The sequence below is a fragment of the Colius striatus genome, chromosome 6 (assembly GCF_028858725.1).
Source record: "Colius striatus isolate bColStr4 chromosome 6, bColStr4.1.hap1, whole genome shotgun sequence".
In the NCBI taxonomy this organism is placed as follows: domain Eukaryota; kingdom Metazoa; phylum Chordata; class Aves; order Coliiformes; family Coliidae; genus Colius; species Colius striatus.
The window spans coordinates 2,668,956-2,687,902 of NC_084764.1; the positions used below are offsets into that span (position 1 = coordinate 2,668,956).

General features: G+C 42.1%; 1 protein-coding gene across 1 annotated transcript in view; it reads left to right on the forward strand.

Moving 5' to 3' along the window:
• Positions 1-18,947, forward strand: part of STARD9 (StAR related lipid transfer domain containing 9) — an 86,230-nt gene that overhangs the window by 30,114 nt on the left and 37,169 nt on the right. Inside the window, exons 8-19 of the mRNA XM_061997899.1 lie at positions 4,567-4,636; positions 7,940-8,012; positions 8,890-8,957; positions 9,865-9,962; positions 10,163-10,363; positions 10,757-10,854; positions 11,596-11,673; positions 12,472-12,546; positions 13,236-13,415; positions 17,021-17,072; positions 17,835-17,972; positions 18,862-18,944. Coding sequence (XP_061853883.1) covers positions 4,567-4,636; positions 7,940-8,012; positions 8,890-8,957; positions 9,865-9,962; positions 10,163-10,363; positions 10,757-10,854; positions 11,596-11,673; positions 12,472-12,546; positions 13,236-13,415; positions 17,021-17,072; positions 17,835-17,972; positions 18,862-18,944 — 1,214 coding nt within the window. The remainder of the gene's footprint in view (positions 1-4,566; positions 4,637-7,939; positions 8,013-8,889; positions 8,958-9,864; positions 9,963-10,162; positions 10,364-10,756; positions 10,855-11,595; positions 11,674-12,471; positions 12,547-13,235; positions 13,416-17,020; positions 17,073-17,834; positions 17,973-18,861; positions 18,945-18,947) is intronic.

Below are 18,947 nucleotides of genomic sequence, written 5' to 3' on the forward strand. Positions count from 1 at the left end.
ACTCAGATGTCACAGTTCCTTTGGGTATGTATATATATTAATAAATAGTTATGTACGGTTTATGCAATTAAGAACTGTGGCAGTTGGCTTTAACCTTAGACAACCCTGGTATCTTTTAAGGAGGGGAACTAATAAAGGAGATGTGATCACAGAGCTCCTTTAGGAACTGCACTCCTCAGCTCACATGAAAATGAAGCAGCAGTGAGAAAGCTCAGTGGCCTTTGGAATGCAGGTGAGCAGTACAGACAGCTTGATGGTAGTAACATCAAAACCAAGAAAATGAAGATGTTCACAGCACTGGTACAAAATGCTCTTCTCAGCTGCAGTAATACATTGCTGCAATCAACAATTACTGATCTCAGTTTCATATGTAGTATTTTTATGCAGTGTCAGAGCACAAGAATATTGTTCCTAATAGCTAGATGGCTGTCAGAAGAGACAGGGATCACAAATAACAGCAAATAACAAGTAACACAAATAACAGTGGCATCCTGGCCACCTATCAGACCATATCAGACACAGTGTGACCAGCAGGACCAGGCCCTTGTACTTGGTGCTGGTGAGGCTGTACCTCCAGTGCTGTGTTCAGTTTTGTACTCTTCATTACAAGAAGAACAGTGAGATGCTGAAGTGTGTCCAGAGACAGGCAACAAAGATGGTGAAGAGTCTGGAGCAGAAGTCAGATGAGGAGCAGCTGAGGGAACTGGGATTGTTTAGCCTGGAGAAATGAAGTCCCAGAGGAGACCTTACAACTACCTGAAAGGAGGTTGTAGCTGTAGCAAGAAGAGGATTGATCTCTTCTCCCAAGTAGCAAATGATGAGATAACAGGAAACAGCCTCAAGTTGTGCCTGAGAGGTTTAGATGAGAAATCAGGAACAAACTCCTTCACCAAAAGGCTTGTTAGATGCTGTCTCAGGCTGCCCAGGGAGGCAGTGGCATCACCATCCCTGGAGATACTTAGAAGACAAGTAGCTGAGGTGCTGAGAGACATGGGTTAGTGCTGAGAGACATGGCTTTGCAGTGTGAGGTGATTGGTTGGACTGGGTGACCTTAAAGGTCTTTTCCAACCAAACAATTGTATGATGATTCCTCTGTGTCTCTCCATGCCCACATGATTCTGTGATTCCTCTTCCAGACAATTTGCCACATGGGTGAAATAAAAATGGTGAATGTCAGCAAAGCACAGAAATTTCCCATTGTCTGCCATAGATCCAGGAGGTTAAGGAATAGCATCTGCATTTGCATCACACTTGTTGTAAGCCATCCACTGTTATAAGGTTTGCTGAGTTCCATCAGGAGCTCCCCAGCATGCCATTAGTTTGTTACTTGTGTGGTTGTGTCAGTGATCTCCAGAGCAGAGTTAGCACAGGATAAAGAACAGACAGAGAGGAAAATGAGGAAACTTAACCCCTCTAAGGATGCTTGGAAGCTCTGGGCAATGCATTTTCCATTTACAAGTCCAGTCAGGAAGTCCCAGCTCTGAACACTAAGTATTTTGAACAGCTTCCAGCCCATCTTTTTTCCACGTAAGGGCTGTGAGATTGTAGCCTTTAAAATGCTGCAAGTGTTTCAGCACTTTGGGCTGGAATTGTTTCAAACTTCTTCCTCACAGATGGTTGCACTGTTAAGGAATCAGCCTCTCTTCACTCAGGAAATGATGCAATCTATTTTGTTACTCTGGGAGAGATCCTTTCTTACTCTATTTCCAGCGAGTTTCTTGATCTTTCAATGGGAGTTGAAAATGACCCATCAGTTAACAAAACACTTTGTCATTTCTTTTCAAACAACATTTAGTATTTCATTTACTTTGTTGAGAAACTCTATGTCTTGAATTCTGTGCCACTACTTATGAAAGTGTAGGTAGGCAAGAATCCCTGCCATGCCTTCATTTTAGGACTGGATTTTTGGTCAGTTAAATGAGACCCTGAGAAAGGATCTGGGAAAACAATATATGATAGTTTCCATATTCTGGGCTTTGAAGATCCCAGTGCTGCTGGAAAAATAATGGACCCCTTTTCCAAATGGAAACTATGATGACTTCTGGAATTAATGTCTTGTGTAGAGAGCAGAAGAAATGCTTTTGTTCTAAAATCATCCTATACTTTGTGTGTGTGGCAGGGTGAATGCATGAGCACTACACTTAGGGGGTTTTATGTGTGATCCCCAGTTGTTTGTGTGCATGGATGTGTATCAGTTGTTAAAGACCTAAAATAAATTCCCCTCTTGGGCTTAGATTTTGCTTTCAAGATACATAAACTGGTATCATGTAAGATTAGTCTCTAACAGTTTCAGAAGTACTGGCTTCAGTCTTGTTGAATGTTCCATTCACCTTGACTTACACTCTAGCAGTAGATGAATTGTTTGATCCAAACAGATCCCATTTTTCAGTACCATGCCTTCATCCACACTTTTGTGGCCTGCAGTAAAGCCAACTAAACCTAAATTGGTATGAGAGGAGGAAGCAGCTCTGGATTGCAGCTGTGAAATGAAACATTCCACAAAGGTGTGTTTTCACTAGATGCTACATGAGCAAGACTTGCTTCACAGCTCAGGTGGTTCTTGAGGAGTCGCTGGAATACAAATGATAACTAATTATCCCCATAAAATGCAAATGAGGCACATAAAACTGGACTTTTTTGAAATACAAGCCTGCTGAGGGTAATTTTGTGTGTCTGCTGGAAAGTGCATCCTGCAAGGGGCAAGCAGTGTAGCTGCTGCGTAGCAGCACAGTGCCCTTCCCCAGAGCCCTCTCACTCACAGCCACCACTCTCACTCAGCACACTCTGCAATGCAGCATTGCTTTCATTTGTTTTCAGTGGGTTATTTCTCCCCTTAACAATAAAATCCAATTATAAAACACTCAAACAAACCCCAATAACCTGAAAGCAGAAGCTATGAAAAGACTAGATGTCTCACATCATTATTTGGGTACCCTGTGGAGAGAAAAGAGTCTGAAGACTCCTAAAAGCTGCAGGCTGAAGCCTAGTTAAGTAAATGGTAAATATTCCCAGGGACTGCTTCCTAATTCTGTCAGTTGTGTGAGCAGAACCATTATCCAAAGGCAAAAGCCCCTTTACAGGATCTGTACCCAGTTAGTGGCACTGACAGGTCCCTCCAGTGATGGAGATTCAGGCTGGGGGTTGAACCGCTGGAGTGCAGCTCTGCAGAGAGAGACCTGGGAGTGCTGGTTGATAATAAGCTAAATATGAGCCAGCAATGTGCCCTCGTGGGCAAGAAGCCAATGGCAGCCTGGGATGCATCAAGAAGAGTGTGGGCAGCAGGGCAAGGGAGGTTCTGCTCCCCCTCTGCTCTGCCCTGGTGAGGCCTCATCTGGAGTCCCGTGTCCAGTTCTGGGCTCCTCAAGAGGGACAGGGAACTGCTGGAGAGAGGCCAGTGCAGGGCCACCAAGATGATCAGGGGACTGGAGCATCTTTCATACAAGGAAAGGCTGCAGGACCTGGTGTTGTTTAGTCTGGAGAAGAGGACACTGAGGGGAGATCTTATTAACATTTACAAGTATCTAAATGGTGAGTGTCAGGAGGTAGAACAAAGGAATGTCTCAATATTAGCCAGCAACAGGACAAGGGGTGATGGGATGAAGCTGGAACACAAAAAGTTCCACTTAAATATAAGGAAAAACTCTTTCAGTGTGAGGTGAGGGAGCCCTGGCCCAGGCTGCCCAGGGAGGGTGTGGAGGCTCCTTCCTTGGAGGGCTTCAAGATCTGCTTGGACATGTTCCTTTGTGACCTGATCTAGGTGACCCTGCTTCTGCAGGGGAGTTGAACTGGATGAAGGTCCAAAGGTCCCTTCCAACCCCCACCATTCTGTGATTCTATGATTCTATGCTGGGTTTTTTTTTAAATGCCATTGTTGTGTGACAAGTTGGAAAGGGGCCTGTTGGAAAAAGGACAAGGCATTTTTTTATACTGATGTCACAGCATCTGAAGGGTGGGCTGCATTTTGTCATTTAATGTTTTAGAAATAAGATCATTTCATTAAAAAGAAAAGTTACTGTTAGTTGTAGAACAGACTTAACATCCCAGCAGAACATCCTTGTGCTCCTTGGTACATCCCAGCAGAACATCCTTGTGCTGCTTGGTACATCCCAGCAGAACATCCTTGTGCTCCTTGGTACATCCCAGCAGAGCATCCTTGTGCTCCTTGGTACATCCCAGCAGAGCATCCTTGTGCTCCTTGGTACATCCCAGCAGAGCATCCTTGTGCTCCTTGTACATCCCAGCAGAGCATCCTTGTGCTCCTTGTACATCCCAGCAGAACATCCTTGTGCTCCTTGTACATCCCAGCAGAGCATCCTTGTGCTCCTTGTACATCCCAGCAGAACATCCTTGTGCTCCTTGTACATCCCAGCAGAACATCCTTGTGCTCCTTGGTACATCCCAGCAGAACATCCTTGTGCTCCTTGGTACATCCCAGCAGAGCATCCTTGTGCTCCTTGGTACATCCCAGCAGAACATCCTTGTGCTCTTTGGGGTTGGGTCAGTTGTTGGTTAAACTGAAACTTCCCAAGAAAAATGTGCATGTAACTCTTTTTAAATCTGTGGCAGGATTGACTCAGCATTTAGTTACAGACTACAAGCAAGTTGTACAACTTCTAGAAGAAGGAATATCTAAAAGGTATTTTATAAACCAAACTATCTTTAATGTTTCTTTCACCACGTGTTGACTTCACAGATGTTTGCTTTACTCACTGTGTTGTCCATGCTTTATCAGGACGGGATGTCAGATTTGCTGTTCCTGCACAACATACACATAGGATGTTATGAATCCTCATCCACAATAAGAGCTACAGGCACTCATGAAGCTGTTTCTTCAAACTGATCCCATGATGACTTGCCCACAAACTTCACCCACCTGTCTGGGATAAAAAATGCATGCCAGGCTTCTCTTTTTGTCTCTCCCTTGCTTATAACACTTCAGACTGTGTAATTTTCAACTCACTTGTTAGTTCTAACATAGTGATTTAGAACTGTTGAAAAGATAGTGTGTTTTAATTTAGTTTCTAAGAGTATTTGGTTTGATTTTATAAGTGTCTCTAAAAATTCTCAGTCCAAATCAAGCAATTTGCCACAAGAGAACCTTGGGAATCAGCACACCACTAAAGGTAATGATTTCAGCTCTCATTAGTCAAGACACTATTTTTTCAGCAGTGAGCTTTTGGGTATCAATATATATTCATAGAATCATAGAATGGTGGGGGTTGGAAGGGACCTTTAGAGACCATCCAGCCCAACCCTCCTGCAGAAGCAGGTTCACCTAGAACAGGTCACATAGGAACATGTCCTGGCAGGTCTTGAAGCCCTCCAAGGAAGGAGCCTCCAGCATTAAAGTGATGGACAAGAGTTCTATTTGCAAGGATCTGCCAAATACAAATCACAGTTCCAAAACTGGTATCAGATCTCATCATAAGAGAGGTCTAGATTTTAGAATACCAGTGATGCTGGGAGGTAAATAAAACCTAAGCTACATTATCACAACAGCATAGAATATACAGCAGGAATGAGTTTTGCTGCTGCTTCTTGTAGCAATCAACAGATGCAACTCTATGGTAAGAAGAGACTTTTTCAGAAGCAGAGCAAAGTTTCAACCTCCTGGTGTAATGATACAGTTGTCTCATTGCTAAGGAGACAGATGATGTGTAGAAGACAAAACCAGTTCAATGCTTTGTGTAGGTTTCAAACTTTGTCACTTGCATCAAGCCTAGCAACTTCTTTTCCTGAGTGACTTTCCCACGTGCAGGGAACTCCTGTTTACTTGGAGGCTTTATTTTGATGAAGTATTCTGCAGACTATTTCTTAGCACATCATAAAAGCAAACAAACTAATTGGAAACGTTTGCAGTCTGGGAAACGATGCAAAACCAGCTTCGGTAAGAGAAAAAGAAGATGGGAAACAATGCCCCATATTGCCCCCTATGGCTGAAGACAGGAGCAGATGGGGTAAGATGGCTCTGGGTCTGACTAGATAGGAGAGATAGGAGGGGAAGTTCCCCTTGAATGTGGGTGGTGGCAGCACCTGCACTAACAAACAGAGTTTACTGAAGGCGTTTTTTTCCTCCAGTAGGTTTTATCAGGCCACGTCCAGCCCTGCTCTGGCTGCAGCTGTCCGTTATAAAACAAACAAACATGATTTTCAACATGGAATCATTGTTTTCATTCTAATTGTCAGTGCTGGGCTGGTTGTTCTTCTCTTGACACTCAAATGCTTAATAATGCAGGACATAGAAATGTTGACAAACATAGACCTGGTGCTATGTAAAGCAAAACTACCACTTAATGTAGATAATATTATTTATCTATCCAGTTAAAAATCCTGAAGTGTACACCCCATGCTGCAATGAAATAAAATACATGAAGAACTAACACCTACATTCTCCTGTTAAAGGGGTTACAGGGGTTGTGAGAAGTTGAGATGTGAGCTTGCCCTCCAGTTACTGTGTGTGTTGTCAGAGGTGAGGAGTACTTACACTTTCTCCTCCAAATCCTCATGCACTTTCTGTTTCTCTTTTGCTTTATAACTTCAGTGCTATTCCCTTATATTCTCTGCCTGCTTTAGAGCTGTTTTCTGTCTTCTGCCCTTTACCTAATTGTTTGTTATTCTCCTCTTAACATCTGGACTCTGGCTTGGTTATAACCCTGATGCACTAGACTGCCTGGAGCTTTTGGCAGTGCTCACTCACTTGGCTGTGGAGGTGTATGAAGCAGAGAGCAACAGGGAGGAGAGCCTGCATAGCTGCATGGCAGCAGCTCTCTGCTCTCTAGTGCAACTGCTCTCTGCAGTACTCTGACATGTAAAAGTAGTTCCACAGTCCTTATCTGCACTGCTAGAATTGCCTGCTGTTGTTGAGGGTAGGCTTGGCAATACAGATGCTAAAGGCTGCACATAGAGCCAATATTCAGGGCAAGTTACAAGAGTGATAAAGGAGAAGACCTGTGACCTGTCTTCTGCCTTAGGCAAAACCCTGCTTTCTTTGGGTTTGTCTAATGAAAACAACAACAAAGAAAGTAGAATTTCCCAAAGTCTGTGTTGCAGAGACAGTGGGAGAGTGTTGCTGCTCCTCCTCCTGTGCCTGGTGCCTACTAGAGTGCTAGACCAGTCTGCCCATGTGATAAAGCCAAGCCAAGCAAATGCTATACAAGTGAATTGCAGTATTAATTTGGTACTCAGGTGGGTATCCTGGCTAATCCCATTGGACTCCTCTAACAGGATAACACTACTGTATCAGCCCTGTGGCAGAAGGAAGCCCCAGAAGTGGTGCATGAAGCTTTTTATACCCTTTCAAATGCTATGGAATAAACATGGGGACAGTATGGAATGTAAGGGCAATGGAAAGAAGCTCAACACAAAAAGTGACATTTAAACACAAGGAAAAACTTCTTCAGTGTGAGGTAAGGGAGCACTGGCAGGGGCTGCCCAGATGGGCTGTGGAGTCTCCTCTGGAGACATTCAAACCCAGCTGGATGAGCTCCTGTGTGACCTGATCTAGGTGGGACCTGCTTGGACGGGGTGGTTGGACTGGATGATCTCTTAAGGTCCCTTCCAGCCCCCACCATTCTGTGATTCCATGGAGAAGATGTACTGAAGCAGTGCCTTCAGTGGTGTTGGGAGTGAGCTCTACGATGCTGTTGCTGGCTGTATTTCCCTGCTGTGTTTTACCCTTCCACAGCACCTTACATCTGTGCTATAAGGCTGCTCTAAGATATATTTTCAGAGTGCAGCTGATGGGCAAAACCACTCCTAACTGACCCTTGGTTTCTACCATTCCAGGCCCTCTGCCAAACACTCTGTGATCAGATCCAAGATTACACCCTGTTATATTCTACAAGTTTCATACTCTTTATCTGCTGTGTTTATTGTTTTTGCTTTTCTTAGATACAGGGAAAGAAGCCTTTGTAATGGAATGGTTTATTCTTTCTTCCAGAATCACAGCAGCCACGCATATTCACAGTGCCAGCAGCAGATCCCATGCAATCTTCACCATCCACTACACTCAGGTTAGCTAAAAATAATCCACCTTCCTTTTCCCTCTCCAAAAGTGTTACTCAATGTGCTGTGCATTGCTTACTTGGCAATGTTTTGTGGTGTTTGCAATAATCTGGGTGGAAGCTGGTGCCTGCTTCCTTTGGATCAGATGTCTTGCACTTCCTACACCACCTGATGTGTTGAGTGTTTACTGAAGTATTCTTGTTCCTTTCTGCAAGTTTATAGTCAGAAACAATGCTAAAGGCTCCCTGTATAAGCAAATGTTTAGTGTTTTAATCTGCCCTTTGAAAAGCAATACCCCTCCTAGGATGCTGTGCAAATTTTTGTTTGAAGCTACATTTTATCACACTTGTTTAGGATCCTTAATTGAAGTTTAGCATTAGTTTAACACTTATCAAAATGTTGTAATCCATCCAGCTTTTCAGATGTGCTCATCTCTTTAGCATTTGGCATCCTGTACTCTCCCAGAGACAATGCACCCTTTCTCTGGAGGAATTATATCCTTTCCTGGCAGGGAAGCAGTTCAAGTAATCCAATAGACCTTTTCTATCTCACACTTCTAACATCCTGTAATCACAGAACATTTTGGGATATTTTTCAATAGATCCACAAAAGACCTTTGGAATACATTAGAGGAAAATAACTGCAAGATCTGCAAGAAAGCCTTTCACAGTCTCTAGGCAGTGAAGGGTTTTTTTTCAAGAGGAAATCAGTATAAGAGGGTAGTTTCTCCATTGGGTGAGAAAGCTGTTGAGTTCATGGTTTGAACGTAGTCAGTGGATCAAGGTCACAAAGAAAGGCAGTGAGACAGTCATGTGTGCAACTCAGTTTTATTTTCATTAATTAATTAAGAGGAATAATCTTTCTTCTTTATGTTTCTCTCTTCAGGCTATATTGGAGAACAATCTCCCCTCTGAAATCGCAAGCAAAATCAACTTAGTGGACCTTGCAGGCAGGTAATTAAATACTGAGAGGCAAAAAGGTATTTTTCTCTGAAGATGCTCATAGTACTGCCTGAAAAGATAACATTTAATCTCTTAGAACTTCATTCAACTCACAATAAGCCTGCCTTCTATGCAGAGTAACAAGGAGTACAGAACTGATATTGTCTCTGTCTCCTGTTCTGTATTGGTTACAGGATTTCACTGGTCAAGGGAATTCCTGGATTCTCAGATCCAATGCTATGCTGTTGCATGCATCTGAAGTCATTCTGTTCAACTCTGTATTCTGATTAAGTAGCTTTTCTAGAAGCTATTGGTGGAATTACCAAATCTGGCCTTGGAAAGAGAGAGAAAACTAGGAATGTATTCCTCATGGCTGCCTAGCATCAGCAGGAAAAACTGGGCATATCTCACTGCTTATATTGTTCATGTTCCAAGAGTCCCCAAGTCTCTAATGCATTTCAGTGAGGAACAAGTGGTTACACCTGATGTGACAGAGAACTGAGAGATGGAAGTTGTGCTGCAGAGTTGTAGAACTCTTGGAGAAGAGGATGTTTTTCTTACTCAGGAACACAAATCTCCAAGCATGACTGAGCAGAGAAAGCAGTATTGAGGGGATGCACAATCTTTTGCACTACCCTTGCAGAGCTGTGAAATGTATGTTGGCTTCACTCTCATCGGGCTGCCCAGCTCAGGCCTGAATTTATGTTTGGATAGGTTTTTAACAGGAGTTTGACAGCCTTTGATCATGGTTGGATTTTCTGAAGCAGAGAGCAATGTAAAGTGTTCAAAGCACACATCTTTTTCATTGCAGATCTTGTAAGGCAGGAGAAAATGCATAATGTTTGCATCTTGATTGCATGCCAATAACGAAGCATTTTTCTTTGGTTTGCTTTGTCTTTTGCATCCTCGTGGGCTACAGTGAAAGAGCTGATCCCAGTTACTGTAAAGATCGAATTGCTGAAGGTGCCAATATTAACAAGTCATTAGTTACACTTGGAATTGTCATCTCCACCTTAGGTAAGCACAGCAGCTCTTTATATTGGAGGGTAGTGGTAAAAGCAAAGTTGTGTTTGCAAAAGCATGTGCTGTGTCTTACAGTTTGTTTAGAATAAAAAGCTCCCCAACCCTGTGGCTTCTTCATGACATCTGAGAGAATGACATAGCCCTGACAGAAAAAGGTAACCCCTTTCCTGAGCTCTGTGGTATTTCTCCTTCAGCACAAAACTCTCAGATGTTCAGCAGCTGCCAGAGCATAAACACCATAACCAGCGAAGGGGAGAGCAGTCCTGCAGACAGTCCTTCTGCCGGCAGCGTCAGCGGCGCCAGGCGGCCGGCTTACATCCCCTACCGGGACTCCATCCTCACCTGGCTTCTCAAGGACAGCCTGGGGGGCAACTCCAAGACCATTATGATTGCCAGTGAGTTGGGTTTCTATTCATTGTTAACATTTGGTACTACATCATGGCCTTCAAATACGTCTTGACCGTGACAGTTAGGTCACTTAGAACCTGGCCTTGGTAAGGAGTTGGGTAAATACTTCATAGGATACTGGAAAGACATCCTGATTGTGTGTGAAGTTAAGCTTAAGAGACTTTCCAAGGTCATAGCTTTGGTAACAGTGATTTATTCAGTTATAAACACAATCTCAAGCAGACATTGACTGGGAGGTCGATGAGAGATCCCTGAGGATGTTTTTAGTTCTGTTTTTTTTAAGGTGCAAGGCTAAAAACATCCACCTTTTTGAGAAGTGATGGGTGGAACTGATCCCTTTGAAAGGCAGTATTTCTTTTCTGTTTGTTTTCTGTCTGTAGCTATCTCTCCTGCCAGCTCCAGCTACAATGAGACCATGAGTACCTTGAGATATGCTTCAAATGCCAAAAATATTATTAACAAGCCCAGAGTGAATGAGGTGAGGCCTTAAGTTCTGCTTCTCATTCTTGTTATGTTTTGGTGTGTGTGTTACTTAAGGTTTATTCAATATATCTTCTCTCTGAATAAATTCTTACTAAACTCCATCCCCTCAGCTAGCTGCTGCCTTCCCCTCACTGCAAATTGACCTGAGACAAAGTGTTTCTGGCAGCCCAGAGAAAGTTGAGTGTTCACTCAAGAGCTTCCTTGAGCTGTCTGAAAAAAGCTGGTTTCCAGACAGTAACTGTGCAGAGGTGCTTACTCTGAAAGTGAGATAAATGCCTCCACAGGAGCAGCCAGCAAATGCTTTGTATATCAGCTGCAAAGCTGCAAATACCATCATTGGTGACATTCTGATTTAGTCTCCTCTAGCCTACTTTTTCTCCCCTGCATGACAGAAATAACAGCATATTTCTCACCTGATGGGACTATTTTGAAGGCATATCCATAAAAATAGGGATGTATCCAGCTGTTGTCATGATGGGAACAAATACTATGGTAGGTCTGTGTACAGAAAAGAGATGGAACAAAGTTTATGGGAAAAGGGAACCTGTCAAAGATGGGAACCACCTGCCCCTAGGCAGCACATCCCAGAGGCCTGGCAGAGTGGAGCAAGGAGTACTGCCATGACTGTACCTGTTCTCCTGGCTCTTGGAACAGCTCTGCATTCATTTCTTTAGTTAGAATTCTTTGAAGAATGATTTTTTCTTTCCCCCCCAACATCTGTGTCTCAATGTTTCAGGATGCAAATGTAAAACTGATCAGAGAACTGCGAGAAGAAATCGATAGACTGAAAACCATGCTGATGAGCTTTGAACTGGTATGGAGGAACACTTCCTAACTGGAGCTCTGACTGTGCTTTAGGTGGCTACAGCAGCTTACTTTTGTCTTGCCTGTTGATCTTTCCATGTTTAGTGAAGCTGAATGATTTCACAATGATGATGAGTCCAACTGGATTTCTACTGTCTCTTTTATTTCTGGCCTCATATTGAGAATCCTGAAGTCTAAGCAGTCATGTAATCACTAGTAAGCATTTCCTTGCCTCTCTTTCATGGAGTTCTGTTGTCCAGAAGTACCATGAAATATGAACATTTTATTGGTAGGGACATGGAAGCATCAAGACAAGACAAAATATTAATCACTGATGTAATTTCCCTCCCAGACTTGCACCAGTCCCCTTTCCCAGTAAAAGTAAAGTGGTAGACCTCAGTATTTTGGAGATTTCACCCAGCTTGCACACTCTGTTCTCTAAGAGAAGCTGTGAACATCTGTGAGCCCTCACAGCACAGCTTGACACTCTTATGTTTTTCTCCTTTGGATTAATAACAGTGTCTTGGGTTTCCATGCCATGGACAACACGTTTTCATGGGAAAGACTGGAGCTACAGTCCAGTGGTATCTCTCTTTTGATGCTCTTTCACCAGTTCTTCACAAAAACTTGCATGCAATAACTGGAGAGGTGTAGGAGAGGTGCTACCAGGCAGCATCACACTTCTGTGTATTCTGTCTTTCCTTCTCCTGAGTTCATCTCCTTGAAATCATGGAGTGTGAAAAAACATACCTGCCAGCTGGGGATGAGGAAACTAACATGTAGATCTTGGTGGCTGTTGTTTCCTCAGAGGAATTCCAGTCCGTCTTGGAGTGACGACAGGGACGGAAATCTCACCGAGCTGGTTCTTCAGAATGAGATGAAGGTGTGTATGATCCATCTGACCCTGTAACTCCCTCCTGTTTCACTGGGGCCTGAAGGGATAGCATTGGCCTAGTTCTGAAACCACAGTGAAAACATTATTATCCTAGTCCTTTCGTCTTTACTCTCAATATGCAGGGAACTGCCACCTGTAATGTGTGTTGGAAGCTCTCTACCAGTCTGTGATGAAAGTCTGGTGTCCTTAATGGGATGCTGTCCATTGCATGTCACTAAGTCTGCACAATTTGAAAGCTGGCTTACAATTATCACAGTAGTTTCTTATCCACAGCCTCTCTCTTCTAACATTAAACTCCTCCAATTGATTCAAATCAAATTCGTGTGCCGTGACCACGTTGCTAAGGAAAATTATCACTGCTGACCTGGAAAGCTTTCTGAGATCTTAAGTTTTGCTTAAAGACAGGCAAAATAACTAGTTAGCATGGTCATGTATCCTTCTGAGTCTTCAGTAGATTAAATGTGCTTCAGCAGGTGCTGGTGCAGTTTTCACCTGATCCTCCCCAACCCCCTGCCTCAAAATGTACTGCAGTGAGAAATACACCTGCATTGCAACAGCTGAAAGAGTTTTGCATCCAGTAACTAGAGAAACTGCTGTCCTTTCTGTGAAAAAAATGATGGATGAGAAAAAATACACCTGCTTAGTGAGTGAAACAGTTTCCTCTCCTGTTCTTTAAGATCGAGCAATTGACCAAAGACTGGACAAGTAAGTGGACAGACAGAAAAGCCATCATGGAGGAATACAGTGTGGACATCAACAAAGAAAAAGCTGGAGTAACAATAGATTCTAGTTTACCTCATCTAATGGCCATGGATGATGATATCCTCAGCACAGGAGTGGTGCTGTATCATCTCAGGGTGAGATATTGCCACTTGTCTTATTTTTCCCTTCAATTTGAAGACACGTTTTTCACAGAGGGCTTAAGGTGATATTACAACAGCAGCTATCCAAAAGGAATATAGGAAAATGGAGAAGAACTCGTATATGGAATGACTTATTGACATTTTATGCATGGCTGTGCAAGCTGTTTGATAATGTGTCCTAAGCAAAGCATTAATAGTTTGTCCACAAAGCAAGAGGACAGGGAGGGTGGGTAGTGTGTAAACATAAAGGATGATCCTTAAAGTCTACCAGACACATTGGTCCAGGTTTTACTAGGTCCTTGTATCCTTGAGACTGGAATAGCTGTGTGTGTGTAGATCAAAGAGTAAAGTAAGTTTTAAGAGTCACAAGCTCAGTTGGCCAATGACTTCTGTATATTGCTCTTTTAACTCTACCAGGCCTGCCAACTAGATCCCAGGTGTGTGGCTTGAACACTTTGTAGCTGTGACCCCACTTGAGTGGCTATTTTGCAGGACCAAGTAGTATTCTATGAGGCAAAGACACTGTTTTGATGTGTAGCTACTGATTTAAGGCAAGGTTTTCACCAAGACACGTTTGATAGCATTGTATGTACAGTACTCCACGTTGCAGCTTATGAGGTGTGTAGCTGGGCCAAACAGTTGGATGGGATTTTCTTAATGACTCAACTTTTTAATGTCATTTAAATGAATGGAAATTACTGAAATATTGATGCTGTTTAATGTCAAAGGAATTACAGGTGGGTGTCTCTACAGAAGTGCATTCATTAGCAAAAAGTGTGTTAAATATGGTTGAAAATCATGTATTTGCCTCCTAATGCCTTAATCCAAACCCAGGTTTTTTGCTACTTTGTGTTTAGGGACACAGGATTAATTTTTTTTTCCTGTTAAGAAGCCACAAGCAATATTTGAACTAGAAATCATGCTGTTCTTTATCATATTGAAAGAGAAAGCTTACTAATTTTTCTCATGCCGACACAAAGAAATTGTACCAGGTAATAACAATTAGGGGCCAAGTAATAATGCCCAGTGCTGATCAACATGCAATTAACTACTCAGTTCCACAGCAACATTTACTGTTTATTAAAAGTGATTGCTACTACTGAACTGTCTTTCCATTGTGTGCCATTTTGGAACCAGCAAATGTGTTCACATGGTAGTTTTGACAGCAGAATGATTTAGAGATAGTCATTTTAATGGAGAAACCTAGTTTGAAGTCATTGGTGTCTCTAACATCACCCAGTGCCACACTAACATCTTTGTCCCCTTTTTCTTTGCTCCTAGATGCTGCCTTTTCTTTTCTTTGTGCTTTGCATCTTTTAAACTCTGGTGTCTGTTACCTTCATCTGAACAGCAAGAAGGTAAAACACAGCAGTTCTTTACATATTAGGGCTTCAACTTGTAACATCACTTGACATTGTCCTTCTAGAGAGAGATCACAGCATCAGTGTTCAAGTCTCCTAGAAGTAACATTCTGTTACTCTTTTAGTCTCTTGATATTCCTTGGGTTTAATTGTACTAATCAATGTCATGCCTATGCTTAAAGAACCTCTCTTAGTTAGGTTCAGTTCTTCTTTTCTGTCTTTCAGGGGGTTGGGCTGGATGATGTCTAAAGGTCCCTTCCAGCCCCCACCATTCTGGGGTTCTATGACTAACAAAATCAGTTTTCTCTCTAATTTAACTGACATTTTTTGCATAGCTTAAAAACATGGGATTTGTTTCTCTTGCTTTAGAAAAAGATGGTCCTCACAAACTTTTTAGAACGTTGGAGTACTCTCAAAACTGAAGGGGGAAAACAATCTCATTCTTTATGCTTCTATAGTGTGTCTTGGGAATCCTACCTTTAGGAAACACTGCCAGAGGTTAAGAATGTAAAAGCACTTTGATAGATGTGAAAATGTACCTTGATATATGAATGTGAAGTTGTGCAATCATTTCATCTCAATCATATATAATTATGAGAGACTATAAATGTTGAAACTATTAGCTCAGTATAACATTTGAAAGTAAATAAACCAACGTGGGGCCTGAGTTATGGCTATTTTTGGTTTGTTTTCTTCTTTAAGTTGAGTCACTTTGCTTGTGTTGTATCTGTACCCTTTCTCTCTGCTGCAAGTTTTAGTTAAACTCACACAGAACCACTGTAGTAACTGGGAAACTGTTCTGAAATTCATGAGCCATTCCTGCTGTAATTTACTTTTCTGAGTTAAATTGTATTGCCAGAGAGTTATTTCAACACATTGGAAAAAAGGTTTCTTTAGGAGTTGGTTTACTTCTCCATGTATAAAACACTTGATTGTGTGAGGTGAGTCAAAGACCATACTGAGTGAGTTTTCTAATGTGGCCAAGCCAGGTGGAAGTTTTGTGCTTGAGTCCACAAGCTGATGTGTAGATTGGTAGTATCTCCAAAGCAGGGGCACTGGGCACAATTCAGCTTTCATCTTCTCCAGCCAAGAGGTCTCAGCAGGGCTTGTAGCAGAGAGCACTGTTGGTTCAGATAGCTGAACCTGCTCTGATTTACCCAGAATTACCCATAACTGCATCATCTTACAGTAATGCACAGATTCCCTCTTCCCAGTCTTCAGGCTTCCCATTGCTACTTCTCGCTTCATCTTTAAATCTCATTTCTGATACACTTGGAGCAGAAAGCACATTCAACCTGTTCTAACTGGAACACAAAAATCAGGTAATTTAATGGCTGTGATTCATTTTAATGTGGCTGAAAGAGCTGCCATTAAAGTCATTCTGCAGCACATTCACTAATCAGTTTACAATAATCAAGTATAGTGTGTCTTCACAGCTGGGAAATGATCTTGCTTTGTGTTCTGAAGAAAAAAGATAGAAGTGGTAATGGAACATATGAGACAGCTGTGAATTCATTGCTTTTTTGGTAGTTTTTTCTCATAGTATTGATGAAATGACTGTTCTATTGCTGTATTATATGAATACTGTCTCACTTCCATCACTGGCCTATAATATGTTTTGTGTCTGCTTATTCTGGAAGCTTTCATTCCTAGGCAGTTCTTTCCTTTGAATTTATTGTATCTTTAGGTTTGGGAGCTTGCCAATACACCATAATCACCAAGAAGAATTGTTATAAATGTCACTGAAGTTTTGGGGGAACAAAGAGTTCTCCTTTAGTAGTTAGTTTGAAGAATTCAAAGTCCCCTTCTCAAACAGGAATCCTCTGACTGTTATCTCTGAAAAGCCTATTTAACCAAATAATCATTTCTGCAGTTTCTTTCTTCCTACATATGTATAAAAAGAATTGTCTCATCTCTACAAACATCAAGGCTCATGGTAAAAGTTCAAAGCAGCAGAATGTGTGTTCATATTAGAAACAGTTGTCTCGAGCACATCCAGTGAGGGTTACCTCATCTACTGGAGTCATAAGAGGAGAAGCTGACATAGCTGCAGGGCAATGGGACAGCAGGCTGAAGGGTTATGAAGCTGTAGACAGAACTTGCTCTAAACAATTCAGTTGTTCAGAGGTGGTTTATTTCAGGTATTTGCTAAGATGCTGTAGCAAAGCTTTTGTTTAGTTACTATATGTCATCCACTTCCAGTAACTGACTTTGCAATAAGTTCTTTTCTTGTTTTAGGAAGGAACAACCAAAATTGGGAGAAGTGATTCAGACCAAGACCAAGATATTGGTAAGAGCAAGCTATTACAGGTTATTTTATCATATGGTCAGGTGAAACCAAGAGATTTCCATTTGTCATCTCTAACAGCTAGGTATTGTTTCTCCTTGTCAGCTTTCTTTATAGAAGAAGGTGAGTAGGAGAGAATAGCTGTTGGCTAAGATATTTCAGTTGTTATTTGGTTTTGTTTAAGAGGTCAAAAAGTCAATGGTCTTGACCTAACTGAGATCTCTGCAGGATTTTCTTTAAATGCTACACTGGAGTTTAAAAATATCTTCGTCCAACATCCAAATCTTGGTATGTTCTGTCCTAAACTAGTGGCACAGGTGGTCCTGAGACAAGGAAAATGCTTTTCAACTCCCTATCTGAAGCAGAGTGCTTTAGATATAAAACCCAAATGATTCAGAGTATTTGTTTCTGTTAGATAGCATTCCTTCTCTCAATTTTAACAGCCTTTCTCAAGAGCTACAAATCATGATGGAGAGCTGAAACTTCATGCTGAAATGGAAAAGGATGGGATCTCAGTTTTGGTTAGTTCTGCTAGGTTTGATTAAGGTTGATTCTTTTCTGCCAGTAGGTTAATAACATGCAAACAATAAATGCCAAGAGCAATAACAAAATTCAGCACCGCAGAAGACAATTCAATCTCCTTGGACGTGGTTCTCTGGAGTGTGCAGTCATAGTGTCAAACACTGCATGCTACTTCATCCTGAGGAAAATAGTGCAAACTCAACCCCTTGAGTGGGTGAGATGAAATAAACCTGTGCATTGTAGTTTTGCAGGGGCAGTGGATTGAAAGGGATCACTGTTTGATAGACAACTCCTGCGGGGTGGTGACGCTGCGGCCAGTTCAGGGCGCGCGCTGCACGGTGAATGGCTGCGAAGTCACTGCCTCCTGTCGCCTGTCCCAAGGTAAGGTTGGCTTTCTCTGTGAATGCTGCACTATAATCAACTTACCTCTGGAGTTTAGAGACAGGGATTAATGGGTTTCATGCAGACCTAAGAAATATATCTCTCAGCCTCCTGATGCTACCTAGCACCGCAAAGTTTGATCCGTGGTTAGAGCCACTGGGACAAAGAAATCAAGTACCCCCCAAAAAGTAAAGTGAAGCCATAAGTGACAATGTGAAGAACCCCTTTGGCAGCAGTACTCGTTAGCCTTCTAAGAAAGGAGGACCTGTAGTCAGAGGCACTGTTGTGGCAAGTAGTGCAACAACATCCAAGCCATCTGAACACTTGCAGGGCTTTTTGGCACTTGTGTAATATGACTCAAATGACCTTCAGCTTTTTCACTGCATAGGTGGAGGGTGCCAGGCACTGGGTTGTGGTGAATGAGCCCAGATGAAATGGATCATGCTCTTATATTTCCAGGTTAAAATAAAAACGACCCAATCCAGGTTCTGGGAACTTGCAGTGATCTGGATTCTCAAAAAGAGAGTGTGAAAACAAGATTACAGCAGTGGGTTGGTTATGTTTGTGATGTGAAGTCATAGTTTTCTCTAATATGAATATGGAGTTTTACTGTTCTGTTGACTTTGCAAAGATCCCCAAGAGTAGTTTGCTTGGATGCTGTCATTACAGAATGATAACCCTGCTCCTCAATGGTGGCAAAGTTCTGTGTCAGTCAGAAAGCTGTTAGGGAGAACAGATCTATCTATTTATTTATGTCACATACAGTTCTGCAGTAGTTTGTATATGCTGGAGCCTACATACTGGGGTTAAGAACCTGCCAAGATTCCAGGGATCAACTGTTGGATGATTTATGTCTCTCCTGAATTTCTGATTAATTGTTTTTTCACAGGAGCCCTTGTTGTTCTTGGCAAGTCTCATAAGTTTAGATTCAACCACCCAGCAGAAGCTGCTATCTTAAGACAAAGAAGATCAGTA